The sequence below is a fragment of the Microcebus murinus genome, chromosome 14 (genome assembly GCF_040939455.1).
Source record: "Microcebus murinus isolate Inina chromosome 14, M.murinus_Inina_mat1.0, whole genome shotgun sequence".
NCBI lineage: Eukaryota > Metazoa > Chordata > Mammalia > Primates > Cheirogaleidae > Microcebus > Microcebus murinus.
Genome location: NC_134117.1, coordinates 61,989,694 through 62,016,520, shown reverse-complemented (window position 1 = coordinate 62,016,520; position 26,827 = coordinate 61,989,694). Strand labels below are relative to the sequence as shown.

Here is a 26,827-nt window from a genome sequence, read left to right as displayed (position 1 = left end):
CAGTCACCTGCTGGCCACAGTGGATGGCTGCGTGAGTAGCGGGGTTGGCAGCGAAGTGACGTCTCTGCCAGGATGCACGTGGCCCACGGAGGCCAGCCCAGACCACGCCTGGGAGCAGCCAGGCCCACTGCCCTGGGAAGAGGAATGCCCCCGTACCTCTGCCGGCGCCTCCTGACGGTGTGCAGCAGGTGGGGAGCAACGTTGGCCCTGTGGAGACGCAGCAGCGGGGTCACCCCCCTCGTCCCCTGACTTCCCCAGGAAACTAAGTCTGCTCTGTGGCCCTGTGCTGGAAGGGGACCTATGTGGTGGCCGCCAGCACCCGCCTTGGCTTCCTGGACTGGGGGACGCAGCAGGTGCAGTGGGTGACCTGGCTGGTTAGGGTCAGGCCCCATAACGGGTTCCACAATGGAAAGGGGGACCCCACTGGGAGGTTTGTGACAGGTGAGCTTCCTAAAGGTGAGGGTGTGGCCTCGGCCCTCTGAGGCTTGGGTCAGTGGAGACACGAGGAGGCCGGTAGTTCTATGCTCACAGCAGGTGCGGGCAGAGCTGGGGGCTGTATGAGGCTGGAGGAAGGAGTGGGGACGAGCAGGCCACGCCCTGCCCTGCACTGCCCTCCTCGGGCTGGGCCGCCATTCTGGCAGGTTTCCTTCAATGCCAAACCCACCTTTTCCCCCCTTATGCCCCCTTGGTTCCCAGCTATCCACAGACAGGGCCGCGGCCTCCCCCTGGGAGCGTCAAATCCACCAGCATGTGGCAGTGGCCCAGAGCGTCTTTCCGAAGGCGTTCCATGTTTTGTGAGGGCTTCATGTTTGCCCTGGGTGTTATGGGGTGGGATTCAAAAGTTTACGTGGTGCTGCATTTGGCAACTCACAGAAATAACCATTTTATACGAATACACTATCCATTACACTAGCATTTCAAACAACAGAAATATGACGCTAACGACATAGATACTTGTACCACCTTTCACATTGAAAGGTAGTTTTAATCATCTCTGTATGCCTACCTGCATTCTAGGTCGATCATGCCTCAACAGACACATTGTGAGTGAACAGCTCCTCAATTCAAAATAACTCCATTCCCCCTAAACTTTCCAACTAATTATTGTAAATCTGTGGTGGGAGGTTTTACCTGAATTATCTACGTATTTGCTTTAATTCTTTACTTCCATTTGGAGAAGCAGACATGGTCTCCAGTCTAAATATCTTTTGATAAAAATGAAGAACTTTTCTTCAAAATTCCTTTAGAGAAAACTCTTATGGGATGGATTAGAGAAAACTGACGGGCAGTGGGGGGTGCATTGAGGAGGAATGGGGTGTCTGGCAAGGAGAAATTCAAACAATCACTAGGTTTAGCAAAACTTTCAGTGGTCCCCTTGTCAAGTAGTACATACTCAGTGGTTAGTGAGTGTGATGATTAATATTCCAGATCCTAAACATGTATCCAGTGAAGCATCTATTCACAGTTCATTCGGATTCGGTGACTGAGACTACCTTAAAAGCACGGATGTCCTCAGTGACAATTCGCATCCTAGCTGCAGAGTCTGGGGAAGTTCCCTGCAAGCTGTCTGTGGGACCACTAGTCCCAGTGGACACATCCAGAGCACACATGGGAGGAGCATTTTTCTTTCTTTGTGGCCTCTGTCTTAATGCAAAAGTAAAACATCCAATCACCTCAGCCCCCAATGCATTTTCTTTTGGATTGTTTGGGGGAGTGGCCAATTAGTAGAGTTAGAGCTAAGTGGTGGGTGGGAAACAAGGGGGAGAGGGCAGAGACTTCCCCAGAGGTGTGAAACAAGATCCAAAAGTGCTGCAAAGTGTCCCGTGGGCAGAGGGAGAAAACTCAGGGGCCTCCAGATTCACTTGTTTCCTTAGATGAATTAAAAAAGTACAACTGTCAGTTATTCTAAAATGCACAGGTAAGCCAACAGTGTTCAACTTCTGCACCTTGCTCTCAAGCAGCTTAGGGACTCTAGGATTATTATCTAATTGGTCTATTGGCCAGGAAGGAAGTGATTTAAGGCCAAGGAGCCAAGAAGAAGATTTCAAGCCCAAGGAAGTGGAGCTTAAATGTTCTCCATAGGAACATGGCCATGTAACCCTGCCCACCCAGGCTTGGAAATTGCAGCCAACCAAACTGAACCCTGGGATCTGGGCAGCTCAGGAAGAGCTGGCTGCTGGCGGAACCTGCTGCATCTGCAGATAAAACCCTTCACTCAGCTGGTCTGGGCTCCCCTCAATCATCCCCTCCCACCCCCCAGCCGCTTGCCTAGGAGAAGAACATTTACTGTCTGCAGGTCTGTACAATGCTCGGAACAAAAAAAGAAAAAAGAAAGAAGTAAAAAATAATTTTAAACAATGTCTGCAGCTCTGAGGAGTGGGATTCAGAGCAAAAGGGGAACTGGGCGCCCCAGCAGCAAGCAACCCTAGCTACTGTGCACCCTCTCTGACACCCCTTTCAACTCACCCTTTACCTAAGGAGTTCACCTCCTCCCCCTGGGCCCAGGCTCCCTACCCCTCCTTCCGGAGCTACCTCTGGGGGCTGAGGCACTGCTTTATAACAGTCTAAAGAGGACCAGGCAGCCCGGACCCCACGTGTGCTTCCTCCGGAGGGCAGGAGTCTTGGGCCACCGAGAGTTTGTGGGGGGCACCAACGGGGTGACTACTGGGCACCCGCACCTCGCCAGGGAGCAGCTACAGGAAGAGGGACAAAGAGCCTCGTCCCCAAGACTAAGCCCCTTTAGCCCAGATGGGCCAGAGCACCCGGGGTCGTGGCACCTCCTTCTCCCCAGGCAATTGCAAAAGCTGCACAGAAAGCACTGGGGAGCTCTGGTTTGTGGATCCCAGGGGCTTCCAGTCATTAGGCGACACCATCTGACTCAGGACTGAGCATGATAGCGATAGTCTCAGGAAGTGCTTCGCCTGACCTCACCTCCCTCCGTCCCCAGGCTGCCCGCCCCTGTGCTCCACCTGGCCATCCAAGGGATGCAGGGCCCCCCAGGCTCTGCGTCTCAGACATGGGGGGACTCCGTCACCGGCGGGAATCCTACGGTGGCTGCAGGGACTGTGCTCCCTCACTCTGGTAGCCTGTCAAGTCCTGGTGGCCTGGCCAGGGGAATTGGGCTGGGCAAGTGCCTGCGCCGCGCCCGCCTCTGGACTTGCTGCTGCTTGGCCTGTGGGCCGCGTCCTCTCTTCTGAGGCGCCAGGGCAGCACGTGGTCACTGGGCTGGAGCTGACAGCTGCCTGGGGCCTTAGTCGCCTGTGCTCATCAGGCCTCCCTCAGCAGCAGCGCCTCTACCGCCACTGCAGCCACTTTGCCTCAATTGCCCCCATCTGCTCAACACCTTTCCTGGGATCAGGTGACGGGGCTGGAGAAGCAGGCCATGGCTGGGGCTGGGGCCGGTGTGCTGCCAGGGCTGCTGTGGCTTAGGCTGCCACCGCTGCCACTGCCAAGCCCTGAAGTCCAGCGACTGCCAAAAAGAAAGAGGCAGGAGGAGGCAGAGACAGGTGGCTCTCCTGGGGGCAGGGGAGGTGGCTGTGGAGGAGGAAGAGGGGAAGGGAAGGGCAAGGAAAAGAAGGCTTGGGGTTGTAGAGCCTCTTCTCTGTGTTTGGGAGTTGAGGGCACTGGGAGCACTTGGAAGGTGACTTGGAAAAGGAAGAGACTGGAAGTGAATTTGTGTCCGTTGAAAAGTTAGACAGGGGAAGAAATTCCTCCTCCTTTCCTGAGAGAGAGAGAGACAGAGAGAGACCACGCGCGCTAGCAAGCGCCTTGGCCAGTTGGAAAGTAAAGAGAGGATGAGGAGATTCCCCCAGGATAGGGTCAGGCAGCCCTGAGCACAAGCAAAGGACAGAGCAGTGGGTGGCACTGGGCCTCCCAGGGTGGCAGGAGCAAGAGGCAAAGGCACAGCAGAGTCTGAGGGGAACAGGCCACTGGCTCCTGTGTCCTGCACGGAGCTCCTGCTCCTGCCAGGGCTGGAAGTTTCCTGAGTTCCTGCCCCAGGACTCAAGTGGGATGAGTGTGTGTGCTTGGCAAGGGGGTGGCGGCTGGGTGGGGGTGGGGAGTGCCCACCTCTCATCTTGGGCAGATGAAGGGGAGGGACTGAGCTTGGAGAAAAGGAGAAGGAGGAGGGAGGCCAGGCTGACCCCAAGCCAAGGCGACTGGCCAAGGCACAGAGGCAGCATGTGACATGGTCTGGAGGGTCAGCTGAACATTTTCAACTCTCCTAAGCAAGCAAGCAAGCATAATGCAGAGGCTGATGGCTGGTTATTGGCTACCTGTGGTCTCTAGGCCCTAACACATGGGCAATATGACCGCCTCGGTGCAATGTTGACTGCACCTGGGGGCGCTTGTGTGCCACCCTGAGCCTCCCCCATGCTCCTGTCCAGAGACGGGATTAAAGAGACAGGCCAAGGATCTGGGGCCAACTCCCCTCTGGCCTCGCCAGACCAATCGCCTGAGGGCACCCCTGGGCAGTAGTCCTAAAAGGTGGAAAGGCAACTCTCCCAGAGCCACCTTTCGGGGATCAGCCACTACCTGGGCCTCCACGTGGGAAGGCTGCAGGATTCTGCAGGAGCCAGACTGCGGGAGTCTGGCTGCACCCGCGGCAGCACTCTAGTTTCCTGAGAGAGGGAAGGGACTGCAGAGGAGTAGGGACGGCCCCTGACAGCTCTGCTGGGTCTCAGAATGCCCTTCCCACAGAGCGTGCTGCCACAACTCATGCACGTGTAAACACGCACACAAGTGTAAACACACACACTTGCACACAGATACACGTGCACACTCACCAACACAGACGCACTAGCAAACACAGGCACATTCACTACACACGTACACACAGGCACGTGCAACGTGCACACGCACACGGGGCGCGCCAGCGGCTTCAGGGAGCTTTTCCCGGGTTGAGGCGCCATGCTGTGAAAGGGAGGTAGCAGGTCCTGACCCCACAGTTGCACCAACTGCCCAACTGCCCTTCAGTTCACCTGCATCTAACCTTCTCCCTGAGAACTGCCTTTCTGCCAAGCCCTGACTGTGTAGCCCGGGCTGTTTCTGAGATGTGTGAACACGCTAATGGCCACAGTCCCTGGTAAAAGGCGGAGTACATTTTAATATGAACGTCTTTCATCCTTGAATAACACAAAGCTCTGAAAGAATTAGGTTCAGGTTTTCACATATCATACCTAAAAATATTTTCGACTAACTCCAAAATAAAAACATTCACCTGGAGAGGAATTTTTTTCCCAAAATAGAGATCACCTAGAAATAAAAGCGCTACTTCACAGCCCTAAGCGGGACTTGGGCACCGCCAGGCTCCCCTGTGCACGGGGAGGAGGAAGCTCAGGGAAACGCCTGCTTAGGCGGGTGGCGCTGATGGGGCAGAGCTGCCACTTTACATCCATTTCCAGCTGTCCTGGGCAGAGCTGGGACACGTGACTGAACGTTGAGTCCTCTGCGGGTCCCCAGTTTTCTCCTGGGTCAAAATTTAGCTGTGGTGGAGAGCCAGAGCTGCCATCTTTCCCGCCAGAGCCCAGCAGCTGACTGGGAGGGAGGCATCTGACAGGAACCAAAGGTTTTCTGTCAGGGCTTGGCTGACAGGATGGCTTCCTGCATGCGCGACCGGGGGCGTGGCCTCGCGGTCAGTGGAGCAGCTGTGCTCACGTGAGAGCATGTTGGCAAAGGGGCGGGGCCAAGCAGCTCCCTAAAACAGTCAGTAACCGCAGGGGCGGAGCCAGTGTCTGATTGACAGTCGAGAGGCCAATGAGAGAAGGCAGGCCACACCAAGGAGCCTGTCAGTTAAACTGTCAGGGCACGTGGGAAATCTAACGGGTTTTGCCTGTCAGGTTCCTAACTTGGCTGTGCTAGGCCTAGCGCTCTCAAAACTGACCTTTTCTGGCGGTCTTAGACGCATTCGTCGACTGTCTCCTCCGTCTTCTGTACGTTTCTCCACAGGCGCTGGTGAGCACTATTACCACGTCCATTTCACAGGTGCGGCAGCTGAGGCTTAGAGGTAGGAACCTCAGCAAGGCCACAGCTGGGATCCCACTCTTGGCACCTGACCCCAGAGCCCATCCTGTCCAGCGCGCTGCAGTTCCACTGGCCCGGACACCTGGGAGTCAAGGCGGAGCAGGGCCGGTAAAGGGACCCGGATGAGTGCAGTTGAGCAGATTGCTGGGGGCAGTGTCCTCGGAGTGGACATAAATAGTGATAAGTAGCTGTTGGGTCCCACACGGCGTGAGAGCTCAGAGGATGCAGATGGGAGGGGAGACAGGAGACAGGAAGGTGAGAATGTGGGTGTCATGGGCCAGGCTGTCCCGCAGCTGGCAGAGCCTGGCAGCACTGCAGTCTGATGTGGCTTTGGGTTACCCCCAGGTGCAGAAAAGCTGTTCTCTCGGGGCTGTGGTGTTTCCCAGGTGTGAAGTTCAGCATTTAGGAGCACAGCAGTATTATAGTCCCTAGGAGACAGTTGCCTCTGTCTGCTAGGGCTGCGACTACAAAATACCACAGAGAAGGTGGCTTAGACAACAGATTTATTTTCTCACAGCCCCAGAGGCTGAGAAGTCTGAGATCAGGGTGCTGGCAGGTGTGGTTCCTGGCCAGGCCTCTTTCTGGCTTTCAGAGGGTCACCTTCCATCTGCGTCCACACATCGTGGGAGGACTCCCCTCTCTCTCTCTCTGTCTATCTCTGTCTCTCTCTCTCTCCTTATAAAGCCAGCAATGTTGTGGTCTTATGACGGCACACTTAGGACCTCATTTAATCTTATCTGCCTCCTTAAAAGCCTTATCTCCACATAGACTCACATTGGGGGTTAGGCCTTCAACACAGGAATTTGGGCACACACAGTGCATTCCATAACAACGGTTCATACTCAGTAAGTATGTAATAGTGATAGTAGAGCACTGAAGAAATTGAACAGTTTGAGAACTCACATGCACCTGAAGTCCTTTCACAAATCTTAGCTAGTATAATGGGCATGAGATTCCCTGTGCCTGGGTGAGCCTTAGCCGTGGGGGAACATTCTGAGGAGAACTTGCATGGGAGATCATGGTTGTCCTCTAATAGCCACCACGAGGAGATCTCAGAATGTTATACCACGTGTCCTTGATGGGCCTTAGTGAATCCATTATTCTCTCATTGACCTAAACATTTTCTGATCTATTATTTAGCTGGTACAGCTTCTGGAATAATAATCACCCCCAGTGAAGTGAAATAGTAATGACTTTTATTTTGTATTGTTTAATGTTGTCCTGCTAGCTGAAGATACGAGGTAGAGAGATGAAAGTTTGGGGTAATCAGAAACTCTGAGCCAGCTGAAGAAGTCAGACTGTGGCTCCATCTGGCACCTGCCTGAGCAACGAATGAAAAGACAGGGCATTTACTTGTCAGTGAGGTTCCTGGAGCTGTCTTGAAATCCAAACCGCCTTGCAGTTCTAGTCTGCAAGAAGTCCCACCTTGTCATCAGTTTCTGTTCTTGGTGTTCCCAGACATGCTCAGTTCTTCATTTCTTACCAAGGATACTTTCAGCATAACTCCCTTTTACTTTTGCTAGTTCTGCCCTGCAAACAGAGCACTTGACTGGAACAGAGTCATGTGGACCTGGGTTTGAACCCCTGGCTCTTCCCTTATTAGCTGTGACTTTGAGCACAGCTTGAGCATCAGTACACAGCTGATACTTGTGGAGGTGTGGAGATCCAAGGAGAGCCTAAAAGGAAAAGGGCCTGCAGAGGGTTGAGCACCAAGCAGGTGCTCAGAATGTGCTGTCCCGTCTTCCCCTTTCTATCATGCTTAAATGGCTTTTCAATGGCATATCTCCCTCTCAGGATTGAATTCTCCTAGTGTTTTCGAGTCATCCTTCTTATGGTAATCCCTCCACCTGTGTGTGTCTCTGGTCATTTCAATGTTCCCTTAACTATGATTGAAAGAACTTAATGGCAACTACCTTCCCCCTTCTAAATGGATTGACACTGTCACTTGTGTTCATGAGGCCAGATTAGTAAGGATGAATGATGGATCTATTAATATTAACACAATTGGTTTTAAAGTTGTGAACATTTGTACTTAGATGGACCTGGAAATAGCTTGCAGTGAGAGAGGTGTGGGGACCAGGATGGTAGAGTGTGTCCTCCAGATGGTGACTGAAGGAGGAAAGGGGGTGGCCAAAGCCCTCTCAGAGAAAATAGGTTCATAAGAGGTGAATGAATATGATATAAATATGGAACAGAAGTTCTTTGTAGACCTAGGTAAGCTGTTCCAGGCAGAAATAAGGTCATGTCGGGATTGGGAAGCTGTTCAAGGCAAAGCTCAGTGTCTTTGAAGACAACTCTGTATTCTGGAGCCAAAGAGAACGCTGTTATTTCTTCAGGACAGAACACTATGGCAGGGGCTCTCATCTGTCCTGGAAATGGGGGCCAGGGAAAACTAAGAAGCACACTGAAGGTATTTGTAAAGTATGGGTGTATATGCTCCCCTGGGTATGCTCACTCCTACAAGCTGTGCTCATGCTTCTCTGCCTGAGTGCCATGATTTCCACGTGTCCACAGCAGGGTAAAGTGGAGCAGCTGTGGCATGCAAATGCTGCCTTGCAGAGACACGGGAGCAGAATGCTGCAAAGGTCCTCACAGATACCCTCCCTGACCCCAGAGGCGGACGTCTTCAAGAGCACATCTGCAAGCCTTTCACAGATGCATTAGATTGGGATCCAAGCAGAGGTAGATTGGTAGTGGAGTTTTGGTTTGGGGGCTCTCCTAGGCTGCATCCTGCTGTAGCCACTTACTGCCCCTGGATGCGTTGCATGATTCTAGCGTAGCTTCACATGGCCATGCAAAGGATGGAGAGGACATGGTCTCTGCTTGAAAGGAAATGTACAACCAAGAAGCAACTGGGTAACAAGTATGAAGACTGCTCTTGATTTCAATCCCCTTCTTCCTGGCTCATGAGAGAGCTATTATAGTATTTATTTATGTTTTTCCCAGGACCCAAGAACCCAGAAGGTTCATGGCATTCGTGTTGAATTTCCCTTCGTGCCCTATTCCATCCAGAAAGAACTCCTGGCAGAGCTGCTATTCCAGGCTTTGGAGGTGGCCAAATGGATATATTTGAGAGTCCAGTGGGCACTATGTGTGTGAACAGTGAGGTAGCGTGATTACAGCAACTGAGAGGTGGTCTTGCTCCCTGTGATTGGTTGCCTTTGCAGAGATTTTCATGTTAGAAGTTAGGCAAAGTAGCCTGTCAGTTTATCTTTCTTTGTAGTAGTCACTTTGTCTATGAAAGTGTTAAACACAGCTGGAGGGTGTGAGGTCAGTTAGACTCCAGGCAAATGAGGATGTGAATGGCTGTGGACACCATGCCCCACAGCACTGAATGTTTCCAGATTTCTCTGGGCACAGAAGTGCTTTGATGTTGAGAAACACAAAAATAACTGGCTTCTTCACAGATTCAACATTCTGTCTTAGTCTCCAGGAAGTAGTTGACTGAGCACTGGAGGAATCTGATCAAGGGCCCCTGAGTCTTTCCTCCCTGGCTGGGAGTGAGGGAGGCATTTATTCCAGGTTGGCCATGGAGGAGAGGGGGAGGGCTGTGGCAATGGCCCCCAGTATCTCTCTCAGTTTTATAGCAAGTACTGTGTGCTGGTGAAATGAGTATGTTTCTGTGGGGGATCTCCTAGAGGAGAATGACCTGTGAGCCACCTCACTGTGTCCCTGTCCTCTAGGGGGATTGGCTAAGTTGGCCCACAGGAGGCTCCTGATATGTGTGTGCTGAGTGAAGGAATGAGAGAATGTGACTCATTCTTTTTCTCACTGTTGGGAGCCTGTCACTCTTTCTGGAGATAACACAGGGATCTCTAGGGACAGGAAAAGTGCCCAGTTGGATACTCTGTTTTTCCATTTTGTTCTTTCATGTGCAGTGAGTGGGAGAGATTAAGGCCCTCCAGTTAACAAAGAGAGCTCCCTGTATGTGGTGTGCATGGTTTTCTTAGGCAGTATGCTGTTAGCATTCTCACCTTCCATCTAAACCCAAAGCCAGGTGCCTTCTTCTCATAGCAACTCAGTGAAACATTGTTTTTAGGGTCAGTACTGACTTCCTGGCTAAGAGACTTGGATATTTCAAGTCCTTACTTAACTGTTTGCTACATTTAATATTGTTGAACATGTCTTCCTTTTTTCTGTTTAAAGTAATTTTAAAAAGTTAATCAAATATAATACATAAAATTGATGAAATGAGAGAGATTTGACACCTTAAAATAGTGTGTATCAATCCATGACCATGATATAGTCCTGTAATCATTTAGGCATTCTTTACTTTTTTCTCCAGGAATGTTGTATGATTTCCAGTGTAGAGATTTTGCACAGCCCTTACTAGATATATTCCTTCGTATTTTTGGTTTGGGTACTATTATAAATGCTCTTTTCAAAAGTTTATTTTCTGATTGTTTATTGTCAGTATATAGAATGCAATTGATTTTGGGTGGCAGTTTCTTTAATTGTGATAAAATATACCTAACAGAAAATTTACCATTTTAACCATTTTAAGGTGTATAGTTCTGTGACATGAAGTACATTCGCACTGTTGTACAACCACTATTGATTTTTCATATCAACTGTATTGACATATAACTTATACGTGTTTAAAATTCACCAATTTCAGGTGTACCCTTCAAAGAGTTTGGATACATGTGTCCACATCTAGAACATTTCCAGTGCCCCCAAGGGTCACCTATTTCCCTTTACATGTAAAAAAATAGAGGCCCTAAAAGTTAAGCCAATCGCCTAAGGAAATGTTGGTGGGGAGGTGCAATGTCTTGTCTAGAGGCAAGCTTCCATCTCCTGATTCTTAAGCATTAGTCTTTGCATGTTTTCACCATCCATGATGAAATACCCCGAAGAAAATCACCACGTCCACCAGAAGAGAAACACCCCCCTCTTTATTCCTTACAGAAACATCAGCAGCCATGGGTACCACAGCATCTGTAATGTGCTGCCCAGCAGCTGTGTGTTCCTTGTGCTCTGGAGAGGAGTACACAGAGGAGGTTCAAAGAAGAATGTTGGAATGGTACATGCACAACATGCCAAAGAGCAGCTTTGTGGGGTGCCTGCAAAGAGCTGGTGAGGTAAGGCTATCTGAGACATCTTTCTGGCTCCAGCCAAGGTGGGACACCTCCATCCACATAGCTGGTTGGGCACCTACCCAGTCAAACTTCCTGTGAGCAGTGCATGACTTGGTCCAGTTCATTCACAGCTCCATGTCTGATCCCCACGTCCCTCGTGTGACCCATAACTTCTCCACTCCCACAACCACTGGTCCAGCTGGAATCCCCTCTCCACACTCACTCCTCCTCTTCCTTTCTCTGCCAGAGATTGTCATTTCTTTATTATTTCCTCCCTCTAACCTTCCCTCCTTCCTGAGTACCCTCTCTCTCCTAGGTTTATGCAGAGAATATATTAATCACCTTTCAGAAGCTGCAAGCAAAAATCATAAAAAAGGAGCTGGCAAATACACGATGCCAGATGGTGGCTGACATAACCATCCTGTTCCTCAAGAGAATGGTGAGGAGCCCTTGCCCCTAGGCTGGAGGAAAAGAAAGAAAGGACCCCGGGTCTGAGCCCAGGAGTTCTCTTTTGGTGGGCGATGACATTTGGACCCAATTGGGACCTGGGAAATAAGCACCTCCAGTTGCTAAACAGTGCGATCAACCACGTATCCTGCACCCTGAGTGCACCTCAGGAAATGTGACCTAGGCAGAATGGAAGACACAGTAATGGAGGGAAGGGTGAGGCAAGAGAGATGAGATGGACAAGGGAAGGATCTGTGCTATTGGCTTCAGCACCTGACTTGATCCTCAGACTGCGTCCACAACTCCCTTGTGGGATACCATAGATGGTCACCTCCGTTATTGTGACTCAACTAGTTTTCCCACTCAATTTTCTAAGCTATTTAAATCCATCACCAGTGTGCTAGCCCACCTCTGCACTGAATGTTCATGCCATCAACCTGTCTATCCATCCACATAGTTTTGCAGTAACTTTCCTGACACTGGGTTAATCTGCCTTCTTATTTTCTTGGATAACTGCTACTTGGGAGGTACCCTTCTTCCAGTTTACCTGCCTTCCCTTGGCACAGTTGTCTGGTGACCTAGACCACTGACCTCCCAGGGACTTTCCAAAGTTGCTTCCACCACTTCCATCAACCTTCCTGATGATTCACTCGCAGCTACAGGGGACACTCTGTGCTTTGGAACCTCCTTTCCCCACCCTCACCCCAGTACACAAGCCAGAGACATTGCAGGCTGAGAACTTGTCCCTTCTTGTCTTCTCATCCTCCTGTGTGCACTCAAGGAAGCTGTCGCCCTCCAGCACCATTAAGGTGAATGTTGGATGGGTGGTGGGTTGAGGTGAGTGAGCTCCTGCCCATTTGAGAGAAGACAATCACTTATTGATGAAATGTGGTTCTCAGAAGCTTGGGGACTTGTCTTGGGGATGACCCTGGGAACAGCTAGTCCTTGTCTTTCTAGAATCCACAGAGAGAAGTGGAGGACGCGTGTACATCAGTCCTCCTGGCTCTGGGGTCGCACAGCATAGAGATGGTCATTGATATGCTGTTGTATGACATCGAGGAAAACATGATGCCCCCAAGGAGCCTCCTGCTGGCATTGAAGGAACTCAGCCTGCGCCCAGGTCTGGACCCTGTGCTGGGAGAGTTTGTGTGAGAAGACGATGGGGCAGCAGAAGAGGGGTCACTGTAGGGAGTCTTGATTCTCCTAATTCTTTTAGTGGGACAGCTGGGCATTTTAGTGGACACTTGGGCCACCACTTGGGGGTATTGGGGAGGAGGGGGATAATCCAGGCTCCGTGTGGGGCAGATGGGAACTGGGGAGCTATTCGTGGGGACCAGGAATGGCTCAGAAGAAAGAGTATTAAGGTATGGGAGACTGGAGCTGGAGGAAAGACTGAGGAACAAAGAGGAATGAGAAGGTGGATTAGAAAGCCCCATTCCCCAGAGGCAGGAGGGGCAAAGGGGGCAGTGAGGAGACATTGCTTAGGGAACACTGGGGGTGTGGATCGGATGAGAGGCTTGGAAGGGTAATTGAGTAGCAGGAGGAGGTAGAGAATCACCACACAGTCTTCCTCTTCCATGCTGTCCCTGTGGCACCTGGTGACAGCAGTGGTTCTCTTACCCATTCCACTTCTGTCCCTCAATCCAAAACAAATCAAGTCAGGGACAAATGACAGTCCCTGCCCTTTGTTGACCAATTGAGCTGGGGCCAATGAGAGGCTGGGGAGTCAGCCGGCCTTCTGGGCCTCAGGTTCCAAAGGACAAGGCACGAAGGTTGGGCTACCAGACAAGCCCACAGAAATGCAAATCAAAACCACAATGAGATTTCACTAAACTCCAGTGAGAATGGCCTTCATCAAAAAGTCCCCAAACAACAAATGCTGGTGTGGATGTAGAGAGAGAGGAACACTCTTACCCTGCTGGTGGGACTGCAAACTAGTTCAACCTCTGCGGAAAGCGATATGGAGATACCTCAAAGCGATACAAGTAGATCTACCATTTGATCCAGCAATTCCACTACTGGGCATCTACCCAAAAGATCAAAAGTCACTTTATGAAAAAGACACCTACACTCGAATGTTTATAGCAGCACAATTCACAATTGCAAAGCTGTGGAAACAACCCAAGTGCCCATCAATTCATGAGTGGATTAATAAAATGTGGTATATGTATACCATGGAATACTATTCAGCTTTAAGAAACAATGGTGATATAGCACCTCTTGTATATTCCTGGATACAGCTAGAACCCATTCTACTGAGTGAAGTATCTCGAGAATGGAAAAACCAGCAGCACATGTACTCACCAGCAAATTGGTATTAACAGATCAACATCTAAGTGGACATATAGAAATAATATTTATCGGGTGACAGGAGGGCGGGAGTGGGGAGGAAGTGATGGGTATATACAACCACAACGAGTAAGATGGGCAACGTTTGGGGGATGGACACGCTTGAAGCTCTTACTCGAGGAGGGAAAGGGGCATGGGCAATATACGTAACCTTAACACCTGTACCCCCATAATGTGCTAAAAAAATTAATTAATTAATTAAAAAAAAAAAGACAAGCCCAGAGGACACAGCAACAGAGGCAGGAATTGTGTCTCCCGATCTGATCATGCCAAATGCTCTCACATCGAGCTCAGACAGCACATGTCTTTGGTTCTTCAAGTGTTCCTGAAAGGGGGCGCGTGTGCAGGTGGTGGCAGCCCCCAGCTTCTGTGTGCTGTGCTCACACTAACATGGAGCTTCACCTTCCGCGCTGCTTCCCAGAGGCAGCCAGGTCAGGTCCCCTTTCATAGCTGCAGAAACTGGATTCAGGTCAGCAAAGTACCTTGCTCCAGCTTACCCAGACTCTTTGCCGGCAAAGCTAGGGTCAGAGGCCAGGCCTCGTGGCCCCTAATCAGTGAGGCCTCCTACACTACAGCATGGCTGGAAGGCCCCCCTCGCTAGGATGGGGGTGTCATCTTGCTCTCTCCCTCCCAGACATAGACAGCTACCGGGATGCCACGTGGGCCCGTATCCTGAGCCTGCTGAGGAATAAGCGCAGGGAGGAGGACATGTTGTTGCTGTGTCAGGGTGAGGGTCGGGGTGTGGGGAAAGCTCTGTGGGGATCAGGGAGGGAGCAAAGAAGGGCAGGAAAAGATGGGGTCTCTGAATGTGGATCCCAGAAGCCCAGAGAAGGGGCGGGAGGTGGCTGGGAGCAGGCCAGCGTGTCAGCAGATGTTGTGCTCCGTCACCTGGTTTGTGGCCAGGACCCAACTTGATCGGGATGCAGGGAGTGTCGGCAGCCTCACCCATTCCCTTGCCCCTCTGGGTGGACCAGGTGCCATGAGGGGAGGATAGCTGGGGAGACGGTGAATGGGCAATGTTGCCAGCACAGGGCCCCAGGGGCCCTTGTGGGCAGCAGGGGGACTGTGTGCACACGTCTGTGTGTCTGTTTCCTCCGTGGGGAGGGAAGGGTGATGGCAGCTCCAACTCCCTGCTCCCCTCACAGTGCTCCATGGACTGGCCACGGGTGCCCAGGATCTCCTGGACGACGCCTCTCTGCAGAAGGAAGTGACAAACAGAACGCCCATGGAAGTGGCCACCAGGGCTGAAGAAACCCTCCAGGTTTTCTTCAATCATCAGCTCCTGGGAAGCAAAAGCAAGGTGTGAGTGGGAGGTAGCTGGGGTTGGGGGATGGGCTGAAAGGGAGAGGCTGGAGCCAAAGGTGGGGAGGGACTGTGTGTGTCCACTCGCTTGTGACAGGCTGACTCACCAGGCCCTTGTGGGGGGGGGGGAGAAGGACCCTCTTCAGCCACCTCTTCCTGTTGACCAGAAAAGGGGACAATCAGAAAAGACTCCCCTGTCCATTCACTTACTCGGTAATGACAGGGTTCTGTCATTTGCCTTTGCCTGGCCCCCTCTGCCTTCCAGGCACTGTGCTAGGCCCTGGGGATACTAAGAGGAATGACGAGCTGAGGCAAACTCATTGTGTCTCTTTGGACACAGGTGGCAGAGGAAGCTCTGGAGACCATTGGCCACCTCTTCTGTCTGCTGTCAGTTGAAAATCTTGAGAGTCGTGTTTACTGGTTAACCAAATGGTTCACGACTCTGACTTCCACAGCAGTGAGGCCACTCTACATGTGCAAGGTGACTGGGGGGTGAGAAGGAAACGTGTCTAGTTGGTGCATTCCGTATTTATTGAGTACTTGGTGCTGCAGAGTTTGTTTGTAAATAAGCTTTCACCGGAACTCGGCCACGTCCACTCACTCACACACAGTGTGCGTGTCCTCCAAGGCTGCCTCTGACTACCGCAGTGGAGGGGCAGCCGCCAGAAACCCCATGGCTGGCAGAGCCTAAAGCGTTTCCCATCTGGCCTTTTACACAGAACGTTCGCTGAGCCCTGAGTGAGTGCAGCCCACATTTACTGAGAAGCTGCTCGAAGCAGGGCTGGGGAAGTGGAGTTGGATCCGCCATGGTGCTTGTGTCAGAGCTGCTTTCTACCTATGGGGATGGGGTGACTAGAAGAAGCAGAGAAAGCATGATCAATTGGGCCTGCAGGGATTTAAGGAAGCTTCTCAGAGGGGGTGACATTTGAATTGTACCTTGAAGAATGAGGCAGACAGCATAGACCAATAATGAATAAGGAGGTTGAATCAATACTAAAAAGTCCCCCAGGAAAGAAAAGCCCAGGACCTGATGGCTTCACTGCCGAATTCTACCAAACATTTAAAGAACTAATAAGAACACGTGTCAAACTCTTCCCCAAAATTGAACAAAATGGAAGAAACTCCTTGTATGAGGCCGGCATTACCATTATGCGAAAACCAAGCAAGGACACTCTAAGAGAATGCAATCATAGGCCAATATCCCTGGTGAACATACATGCAGAAATTCTCAACAAAACACAGACAGCCAATTCAGCAGCACATTAAAATCATCGTTCACCCTGATCAAAGGGGATGTTCTATACACACAGATTCATGAATATGACAGAACACATTAAGACAATGAAGGAAAAGGACCATGTGATTATCTTGAGTGATGCAGAAAAAGCATTTGACAAAATTTCACATCCTTTCATGATAAAAACTCTCAACAATTAGGTACAGACAGAATGTGCCAGAACACAGTAAAGAGCACACGTGACAGGCCAAAGCCAACATCACACTCAGTGGGAAGATGGTGAAGGCTTTCTCTCCTTTTGTGTCACAGCCTTATGCACAGTAGCCAAGGCAGGGAATCCATCCAAATGAATGGGTGACGGAAACAGGGCACACCCACAGTGGGATACTATTCAGCCTTTCAACAGAAGGACATTCTGTCACTGTGACCACATGGATGAAACTGGAGGGCATTACTTTAAGTGACAGAAACCAGGCAGAGAAAGGCAAATAGCATATGATGTTACTTCTGTGTGGAAACTGAAAGAGTTGACGTAGTAACACCGTATTGTGTAAATGAAAATTGTGTGTAGGTTTTAAGTGTTCTCAGCACATACAATACTGAGTATGTGAGGTGATGTGTGTTAATTAGCTCAAAGTTCAGCCATTCCACAGTGTCTCCATATTTCAAAACACAAAAATGCCTATGGTTGTGGTTTGTCACCTTAGAGAAGCAGGCAGCTCTCCCCCCGGCAGACTGAGCTGGGAGGGATTGAAAGGAGAGGGAGCAGCGAGGGCAGCTCGAGCCTTTGCTTGCAGAGCCCGGTTGCTGGGACAAGCTCTGGGTAGATGGGAAGGGACTGGCTCCCACAATTGAGGCAAAGGCCACAGACAAGTCCTTCCTGTGGCTTGGAGATGCACCCACGCGTGGGGCATCCTCACGTATCTGGGCCCCATGCTGTTGCCAGTTCCTGCAGAGCCTGTGAGGACGCCGCCCAGGACTGGACACAGCATGTTGTATGTCACACACAGGAAGCCCCGAAGACCCCAGGTTGCCTGGGGCTCTGGAGTAATGGCTTCATCCAGTGCTTCTCAGACTGTTTTAACACTCGGATCCTTGGGGAATCTTCTGAAAGGCACATTCACATGGAATTCTGCATTCACTTTTGGGGAGTCACAGACCCTCTGAAACTCATCCCTGGTGCTGGGATTAAGAACTGCTCCTCCAAGCTGCTGTGATTTAGGCATTAGCAAGGAAGAGGGATCTAAGAATCCGTCTGCAGGATCTAAGGACTATCTGTAGTCAGGATGTGGGGAGGGCAGCAGATTGCCGCGGGGAAGTAGGGTTAAGGAGTGAGGAGGGTTCCTGAAGGAAGAAGAGGAAGGTACAAAGGGAGCAGTGTGCCCCAGGAGACCTCTGGGTCAACTTGACCCACTGGCTTGAGGCCCAGGCTAGTCAGAAACAACCTGGCCTGAGTGGCCCTGCCCCCTTTCAAAAGGCCACCGTGTGTGAGGGGGAGTTTCTGGGGTCTCCCTAGGAAGTACCCTCCCGTTAGATAGGAAAGCTGTCAAAGTTCCGTAACAATAACTGAAAGTAGATTATGGGGAGATGGAAATCCAAGAGCAGTCATGAATCCTCCTGGGGTGACTGGGCGGTGTCCTAGGGGAGAACAGCCTGAGACACATAGGGCCCTTGCGAGAGCACTCAGCCTTAACTGGGAACCACACCCTCCTGTCCTGTGCCCGGTCCTCTGCAAGGTGCCTTTAGATACCTCTGGTCCTTCCAGCAGCCCTGAAGGGAGGACAGCGCAGGAAGGCTTTTGGCCCATTCTCCCCTCCCCCAGTGCTTTTCGTGCTGGCGAGGACCACAGGCGCAGAGGCTCGCCTGGCTGGGAGGCAGGCAGCCTGCCAAAGCTGGCTGTGGAGGCCACTGGCACGCGAGCCCCAAACGGTATTTACCAGCTGTATTGCTGGAGCCACTCACTCACCTTCCCTGACTGTCCCGTTTCCAGTCAGTCAAGGGGTAACAGAACAGCTGCCCCACAGGGTCAGTGCGGGCTTCCCACAAGTGACGGCCATGGACGCGCAGTGCGCGGTGTGTTCCCTTTCTGTGCTGCGCAGCACATGGCCACGTGGATTCCTTACAGTTGTGGGATGAGCTGCCTCTGCCCTTGCTGGCTGGCAGCCAGGGGCAGCCCTCCTCTGGTAGAGGCCACCCAAGCTCCTTGTCCTGAGGCAGCCCCCACTTCAAAGCCAGCAATGCCCTCCTCCCGGGGTCCCTCTCATCCTTTGAGTCTCTCTGACCTGCTTGTCTCTGACCTCTCCACCCAGATGTAAAAGGGCTCCTGGGTTAGGTCCAGCCCAAGGGGATAATCTTCCTAGTCTAAGGTCAACTGATTTGGGCCCTTAATCACCTCTGCAAAATCCCTTCACAGCACCACCTAGAGGAGCGCCTGCCCGAGTAACTGACAGAAGCGTGTGTACACCAGGGCCTGCAATTTTGAGGGTGATCTCAGAATTCTACCGACCACAGGAAGATTACACCAATATTAGAGAATTTTTATTAGCAGAGACCCAGAACTAAAACCCCCACTTTCTAGTTGTTATTTCAGGCTCTTTCCTATGATATTTCTCAGTCCCAGTTCCCACCACCTCTTAATGGCTATTCCAAGAAGAATAAGGTGTATTATTTAGCAAAATGGGTGGGAAACACTGAGTTAAGTGAGTTTCTCAGCTGGAGGACTTCTCAGAACTTCTAATGCGTGGCTTAGTCTGGTCCTCCGAGAAGCAAATCCCAACACGGGACTAATAGTGTGAGAGATTGATTTCTTGAAGAAAATCCGAGGAAAGAAAACAAGGAAGGAGCCAGAAGAGGGCGGGACAAGCCACCAGACTGTGATGCAGGTCTGATTTTTGATAAGGAGAAGGACAGAGGAAGACAGGAAGGTCTTTCAACCTCGTGTAGTTCTAAGAGAGTGTCAGCAAGGCCAACAGGCAGTGATCAGACCAAAGTCACCCATCAGAGAAGTCCCAGGTCTTGCTGGACTAGGCCTGCCTCAGCGGACCTGCCATACTCAGTCATTGGCCAGAGAAAGCCCGTGGGAGTCTTGCCTTGGTTGTAACACAGCGATGGAGTTTGAAGCATGGTAGCTAGAGATGCTGGTCAATTCTGCCCCTCTGAGTTGGCATCCGAGGGGCACACTTGTCACTGTTGCTGCGCATGCTAATGTGCATTGCTGAATGTTCAAGAGGAAGAATTTTTTAATGGGAACCCCCATTAGCATCAGGTTTCTAGAAGTCGCAGGAGCAGTCTGTCACTGCACTGCCACATCGAGTGCCCTTCCCTTGGTGTGTGAGGAGGCGACCTTCCTCACTGGTTTGCTGTGAGTTTTCTCCAGTAGTGACCGACTCTCCCTACTGGCACATTTACTCTCCTATTTCCTCTCCCTCCTGGCACGTGTCCGTGTGCTGCGTAAGGGTGAAGTCTGTGAGCTTGGAGCAGAGGTTTGCTTTGTGCAGGAAACATACCGCTGGCAGGATGAAAGCTACACCCTGTGCGTGAATCTGCAGGTTGGTCAGGTGCCCGGATGCCACCCCGTGTCTTGGCTCATCCTGGCAATGTTTTGGCTACTCTCTTCCTCCTTCTCTCACCTCCTCTCTCACTCCAGGGGACAGTGACTACGAGTCTAGATATTTATCAGTGCATCGTATCCTTTGTTTGGACAATAACTGGCACTAACCATCTGTCTGAGGAGGCTGGCCCAAGGTGGGGGCCATCAGGCAGGTGGAAGTGGAATAATGGTTCCATAATCAACATGCAGTGGGGGGACTTGTGCTTCTGGCAGAGATGGAGTAACAGCGCCCAGACTCACTCTCGTGCCTCACCACCTAGACAGCTGGGCACTGGGTATGAAACGATGGTCTGCAAGACACCGGGTAACTGGTATCAAAGAAGAGTGACCCCTGAGAGGCAGGAAAGAAGTGAAATAGCCCTGTAATTGCCCTAGCTTCCTGGAGAGAGTTCCAGGCAGTGGCAGAGGGAGGGAAACTCCAGGCAGAGTCTGGTGGAGTCCCCAAGTTGAGGAGACGGGGCTGAGAGTTCAGGGAGACCAAGCAGCTGGAGTTTACAGGGAAGAGTGCTCAGCAGTGCCTGCGTGTGGAAACTGGGCCAGGTAAAGAAAAGAACCAAGAACCGAGGGAACAGTAGTCATAACTCTCACAGGGCCTGCAAGAGATCCTGTTCCTAGCAACTAGCCCGGAAACCCTCAGAACGGTACACAGGGCACTGGGCAGAGTCCTTGAGAAGCAGGACAACTAAGCAGTATGCTAACTGTTGTTCTCATCCTGCCTAACAAATCTTAAAAGCAAGACCCAAAGGATCACACAGTTTTCAAGTAACTGTGTCCCAGAACAATCTCAAGAATACAACTCAGGAATACAATAATGTCTGACATCCAAAAAGATAAATTTACCATGCGTGACAGTAAATAAAAAGTCACGAGGCATGCAGAGAAGCAAGAAATATGACCTATCATAAGGACAAATATCAACCCAAACCCTGGGTGAGACCCAGGACTCACACAGGGGTTAAAAGTATGAGACAAGCACATTGCAACAGATACTCTTACTGCATTCTACAGGTTTCTAAGCTAGAGGAACTATTAGGTAAGTTAAGTAGAAACAGGGAAGACATTTTGAAAAGACACACATTGAACTTCTAGAGCTAAAAATTAGAATGTCTACAATGACAGAAATACTAGATGGGATTAAAGGCCGTTTAGACATCAGAATGTAAAATATTGGTTAATTTAAAGACATAGCAATAGAAATGACACAAAATGAAAACACACAGAGAAAGAAGACTAAAAAGAGAATAAAACATCCATGAGGTGTAGGACCCCTTCAAGCAGCTTAGTTTTTGTGCAATTGGAGCCTCCATAGAATGGGGAAAGCAAGAAAGAAACACTTGCAGAAATATTGGTGGAAAAAATTTTAAATCTGAAGAAATTTATGAACACCCAGATCCAAGATCCTCAATGAACTCCAAGCACAAGAATCATAAAGAACCTATATCAGGGCATATCATAATCAAATTTCTCAAAATCAGTGAAAAAGAGAAAATCTTCAACGTAGCCAGAGGAAAAACTTTAAGAAAACCAGTAGCAACAACAAACAGCTTATTTCATAAAGAGGAACAGAGATAAAGAGAATAGCAGATTTCTCACTGGAAACAATGCAAGCAGGAAGATAGTGATCTAACACATTCAAAAGACTGAAAGGAATGCACTGTCTCCTAGAATTCTATTTTTTTTTTCAGTTTTAAAATATTTAGCGGGTACAAAAGTTTTCGTTACATGGATACACTCTGTGATGCAGACCTTTCAGTGTTCTGCCACCAGGACAGTGATTGTTGTACCCAGTAGGTAAATTTTTACTCCTCATCCCCATCCCCCTTCCAACCTCCTCCCTTCTTAGTTTCCAATGTCCTTTGTGCCTTGTGTGTCCATGTTCACTCAGCATTTAGCTCCCACTTATTAGTGAAAACATGTAGCATTTATTCTCCCATCCTGAAAGACTCCACTTAAGGATAATGGTGTCTAGTTCTATCCAAGTTGCTGCAAATGACATTATTTCATCCCTTTTGTCTGGCTGAATAGTAGTCCGTGGTGTGTGTGTGTGTGTGTTTACATACCACATTTTCTTTATCCACTCATGTGTCAGTGGACACTTAGGCTGATTCCATATATTTGCAATTGTGAATTGTACAGTCATAAACATTTGAGTGCAGGTATCTTTTTAATAAAATGATTTCTTTTCTTTTGGGTAGATACCCAATAGTGGGATTGCTGGATCAAATGGTAGGCCTACTTATAGGTCTTTGAGGAGTCTCCATGGCGTTTTGCATAGAGGTTGTACTAATTTTCAGTCCCAGCAACACAATATCCGTGTACGTTTTTCTCTGCATCCATGCCAGTTTCTGTTCTTTTTTGACTTTGGTAATGGCCATTCTGGCAGGGATAAAGTGGTATCTCATTGTGGATTTAATTGCATTTCCCTAATAATTAGTGATATTGCACATTTCTTCGTATCTTTTGGCCATTTGTCTACTTTGTTTTGAAAAAATTCTGTTTATATCTTTTGCCCACTTTTTGATACAGTTGTTTGCTTTGTTTCTCACTATTTTGTTCGAGTTCTTTGTAGATTCTGGAAATTATTCCTTTGTTGGATGTATAGTTTCTGAATATTTCCTCCCATTCTGCAGGTTACCTATTTACTCTGTTAATTATTTCCTTTGCTGTACAGTAGCTTTTTAATGTAATTAAGTCCCATTTATTTATTTTGCTGCTGCTTTATTTACCTTTGGGGTCTTAGTGAAACATTCTTTGACTAGGCCTATGTCCAGAAGAGTATTTCCTATGTTTTCTTCTAGAATTTTTAAGGTTTCATGCCTTAAATGTAAGTCTTTAACTGATCTTGAATGAATTTTTGGTAAAGGTGAGAGAGAGAGCTCCTATTTTGTTCTTCTGCATGTGGCTATTCAATTTTCCCAGCACCATTTATTGAACCGGGCTTCCTTTCCTCAGTACACATTTCTGTCTGCTTTGTTGACGATCAGTTGGTCATAGCTGTATGTTTTTATTTCCATGTTCTCTATTAGGTTGTATCGGTCTTTGTCTCTACTTTAATACCAGGACCGTGCTGTCAGGGTACTGTACACTTGTACTAAAATTTGAAGTCAGGCGATGTGATGTTTCCAGACTTGTTCTTTTTGCTTAATAATACACTGGCTATTCAGGCTCTTTTTTGGCTGCAAATGAAATTTAGGATTATTTTTTCTAGATCTGTGAAGGAAGACATTGATATTTTGATGGGGATTGTACTGAAGCTGTAAATCACCTTGGGCAGAATAGACACTTTAACGATGTTATTTCTACCAATCCATGAGCATGGAATATTTTCCATTGATTTGTGTCATCTATGATTTCTTTCATCAGTGTTTTGTGGTTCTCCTTGTAGAGATCTTTCACCTCTCTTGTTAACTGTATTCCTAAGTATTTTCTTTTGATCATAGCTCTCATAAATGGTATCGAGTCCTTGGTTTGACACTCTACTTGGCTGTTGTTGGTATACAGAAATGCTATTGATTTGTGTACATTGATTTTGTAACCTGAGAGTTTCCTGAATTTATCAATTCTGGGAGTCTTTTGGTGGAATCTTCAGGGTTTTCTAAATACAGGATCCTACTGATGGCAACCAGGGATAGTTTGACCTCCACCTTCCTAACTGGGATTCCCTTTCTTTCTTTCTCTTGACTCATAGCTCTGGCTAGGCCTTCCAGTACTATGTTGAATAGAAGTGGTGACAGTGGGCATCCTTGTCTTGTCCCAGTTGTTAGGGGAATGCTTTCAAGTTTTCCGCATTCAATATAATATTGGCTGTAGTTTTGTTGTATACAGCTTCTATAATTTTGAGGTATACTCCTTGTATGCCTAGTTGATTGAGGGTTTTTATCACAAAAAGGTGCTGGATGTTATCGAATGTTTTTTTCTGACTCTATGGAGATGATCATATGGTCTTTGTTTTTGCTTCTCTTTATGTGGTGAATCACATTTAATGATTTGCACATGATGAACCATCCTTATATCCCTGGAATGAAATGCACATGATCATGGTGACTTATCTTTTTGATGTGCTGCTGAATTCAGTCTGCTAGTATCTTGTGGAAGATTTTTGTGTCACTTTTCCATGGGGGATATTGGTGGTCTGCAGTTTTGTTTTCTTGTTGTAGCCTTTTCTAGCTTTGGTGTTAAGGTGATACTGGCTTTTTAGAATGAGTTAGGGACTATTTCCCCCTGGACATTATGGAACAATTTCTGTAGGATATGTGCCAGTTCTTCTTTGTAGGTCTGGTAGACTTTGGCTCTATATCCATGTGGTCTGGGGCTTTTTTCTGTCAGGAGACTTTTCGTTACTGCATCAATCTCGCGCTGGCTATGGGTCTGTTCAAGTTTTCTATTCTTTCCTGATTCAGGCTTGTGAGGCTGTGTGTTTCCAGGAATTTACCCTTTTCCTCTAGATATTTTAGTAATTTTTGTAGTAATCATGGATGATGTTTTGTATATCTATTGTGTCAGTTGTAATGTCTCCTTTTTTATTTATGATTCAGGTTCTTTGAGTTCTCTCTCTTCTATTCTGCATGATTGGGCTGTGGTCTATCAATTTTATTTTCATAGAACCAACTTTTTGTTTCGTTGATCTTCTGTTGTATTGTTTTGTTTGTTTGTTTCCCTTTCATTTACTTCCATTTGTAGCTTAGTTATATCCCTTCTTCTACAGGCCTTGGGGTTTGGTTTGTTCTTCTTCTCGTTCCTTGAGATGTGATATCAGGTTCATAAATTATGATGTCTGTATCTTTTTAATGTAAGCATTTAAGGCTATGAATTTTCCTCTTAGCACTGACTTTTCTGTATCTTGTAGATTTTCTTTTTTTTTTTGAGAATCAGTCTCACTTTGTTGCCTGGGATAGAGTACCCTGGCATCAGCCTAGCTCACAGCAACCTCAAACTCCTGGGCTCAAGCGATCCTCTTGCCTCAGCCTCCCGAGTAGCTGGTACTATAGGCATGCACCACTATGGCCAGCTAATTTTTTCTCTATATATATATATTTTTAGCTGTCCAATTCATTTCTTTCTATTTTTAGTAGAAACGGGGTCTCGGTGTCTCTCAGGCTGGTCTCGAACTCCTGAGCTCAAACGATCCACCCACCTTGGCCTCCCAGAGTGCTAGGATTACAGGCGTGAGTCACTGCACCCGGCTTATCCTATAGATTTTTGAAAGCTTGTGTCCCCTCTGTCATTCAGTTTAAAGAACATTTTGATTTCCTTCTTACTTTCATCATTGACACAAGGATAATTCAGCAGTAGTTTGTTTAATTTCTCTGACTTTGTGTGGATTTGAGAATTTTCTTGGACTTGATTTCTAGATTTATCCCACTGTAGTCTGAGAAAATACATGATATGACTGTGATTTTTTGAATTTGCTAAGACTTGCTTTGTGGTCTAGCATAGGAACAATCTTGGAAAATTTCTCATGTGCTGATGAGAAGGATGTACATTCTAGAGTTTTTCGGTGGAGTGTTCTGTAAATGATCATGAGGTCCATTTGTTCTAGGGTTCCATTTAAATTCAGTATTTCTCTGTTGGTTTTCTGCTTTTATGTTGTGTCTAGTTTTGTCAGTGGGGTATTGAACTCCCTGGGGAGTATGATGCAACTGTTTATTTCTTTGCTTTGCTCTTATAGAATTTGCCTTATGAATCCACGAGCTCATGTGTTCAGTGAACATACAGTAGATTTGTTATATCTTCTTGATGAATTGCCCCTTGATCTTTATGTAATGAACATCTTTGTTTTTTTGATTTTTTTTGACAATCTGACTTAAAGGCAATTTTATCTGGTATGAGAATGGGTACACCAGTTGACTTTAGGTTTCCATTTGCAATGGATATTTTTTCTACCACTTTACCTTGAGTCTGTACATTTCCTTGTGAGTGAGATGGGTGTCTTGGAGTCAACACATACTTTGACAATGACTTCTTATTCATTTAGCTAATCTATGTCTTTTAATGGGAGCATGAAGACCATTCACATTCAGTGTTAGTAATGATATCTATGGTAACGTTCTGTCCATCATGTTGAATGATACCTTTTTGTTTTGTTTTCCCTCTTGTGATATTGTTTTATAAGGGCTGTGAGCTTTGGCTGGGCACAGTGGCTCACGCCTGTAATTCTAGCACTCTGGGAGGCCGAGGCGGGTGGATCGCTCAAGGTCAGGAGTTTGAGAACAGCCTGAGCAAGAGCGAGACCCCGTCTCTACTCAAAATAGAAAGAAAATTAATTGGCCAACTAAAATAGATAGAAAAAAATTAACCGAGCATGGCGGCACATGCCTGTAGTCCCAGCTACTTGGGAGGCTGAGGCAGAAGGATCACTTGAGCCTAGGAGTTTGAGGTTGCTGTGAGCTAGGCTGATGTCACGGCACTCCAGCCGGGGCAATAGAGTGAGACTCTGTCTCAAAAGAAAAACAAGAGCTGTGAGCTTTAATTGTGGGGTGTTTTACATCGGAGGGTATCTATTGTGCTATTCCATATATAGTGCACTATTAAGCATTTCCTGTAGGCCAGGTCTAGTGGTGACAAATTCCCTTAGTGTTTCCTTGTCTAGAAAAACCTTTATTTCTCCATGACTTATGAAACTTAGTTTTGCAGCACACAGAATTCTTGGCTGGCTGTTGTTGTGTTGAAGAAGATTAAAAATGGGCCCTGGTCCCTTCGGGCTTACAAGGACTTGGCTAGGAACCTGTTGTTAGCCTGGTGGGCTTTCCTTTGTAGGTCAGTTGTTGCTTTCATCTTGCAGCT

General features: G+C 48.3%; 1 protein-coding gene across 1 annotated transcript in view; it reads left to right on the top strand.

The window, feature by feature from the left end:
• The first annotated feature begins 5,593 nt into the window (after positions 1 to 5,593).
• Positions 5,594 to 26,827, top strand: part of LOC105863928 (maestro heat-like repeat-containing protein family member 1) — a 52,214-nt gene continuing 30,980 nt past the window's right edge. The window contains exons 1-9 of the mRNA XM_076009660.1: positions 5,594 to 5,632; positions 5,947 to 6,004; positions 6,060 to 6,129; positions 6,315 to 6,366; positions 11,416 to 11,538; positions 12,504 to 12,666; positions 14,530 to 14,622; positions 15,041 to 15,195; positions 15,538 to 15,678. Of these exons, the coding sequence (XP_075865775.1) occupies positions 5,594 to 5,632; positions 5,947 to 6,004; positions 6,060 to 6,129; positions 6,315 to 6,366; positions 11,416 to 11,538; positions 12,504 to 12,666; positions 14,530 to 14,622; positions 15,041 to 15,195; positions 15,538 to 15,678 (894 nt within the window). The remainder of the gene's footprint in view (positions 5,633 to 5,946; positions 6,005 to 6,059; positions 6,130 to 6,314; positions 6,367 to 11,415; positions 11,539 to 12,503; positions 12,667 to 14,529; positions 14,623 to 15,040; positions 15,196 to 15,537; positions 15,679 to 26,827) is intronic.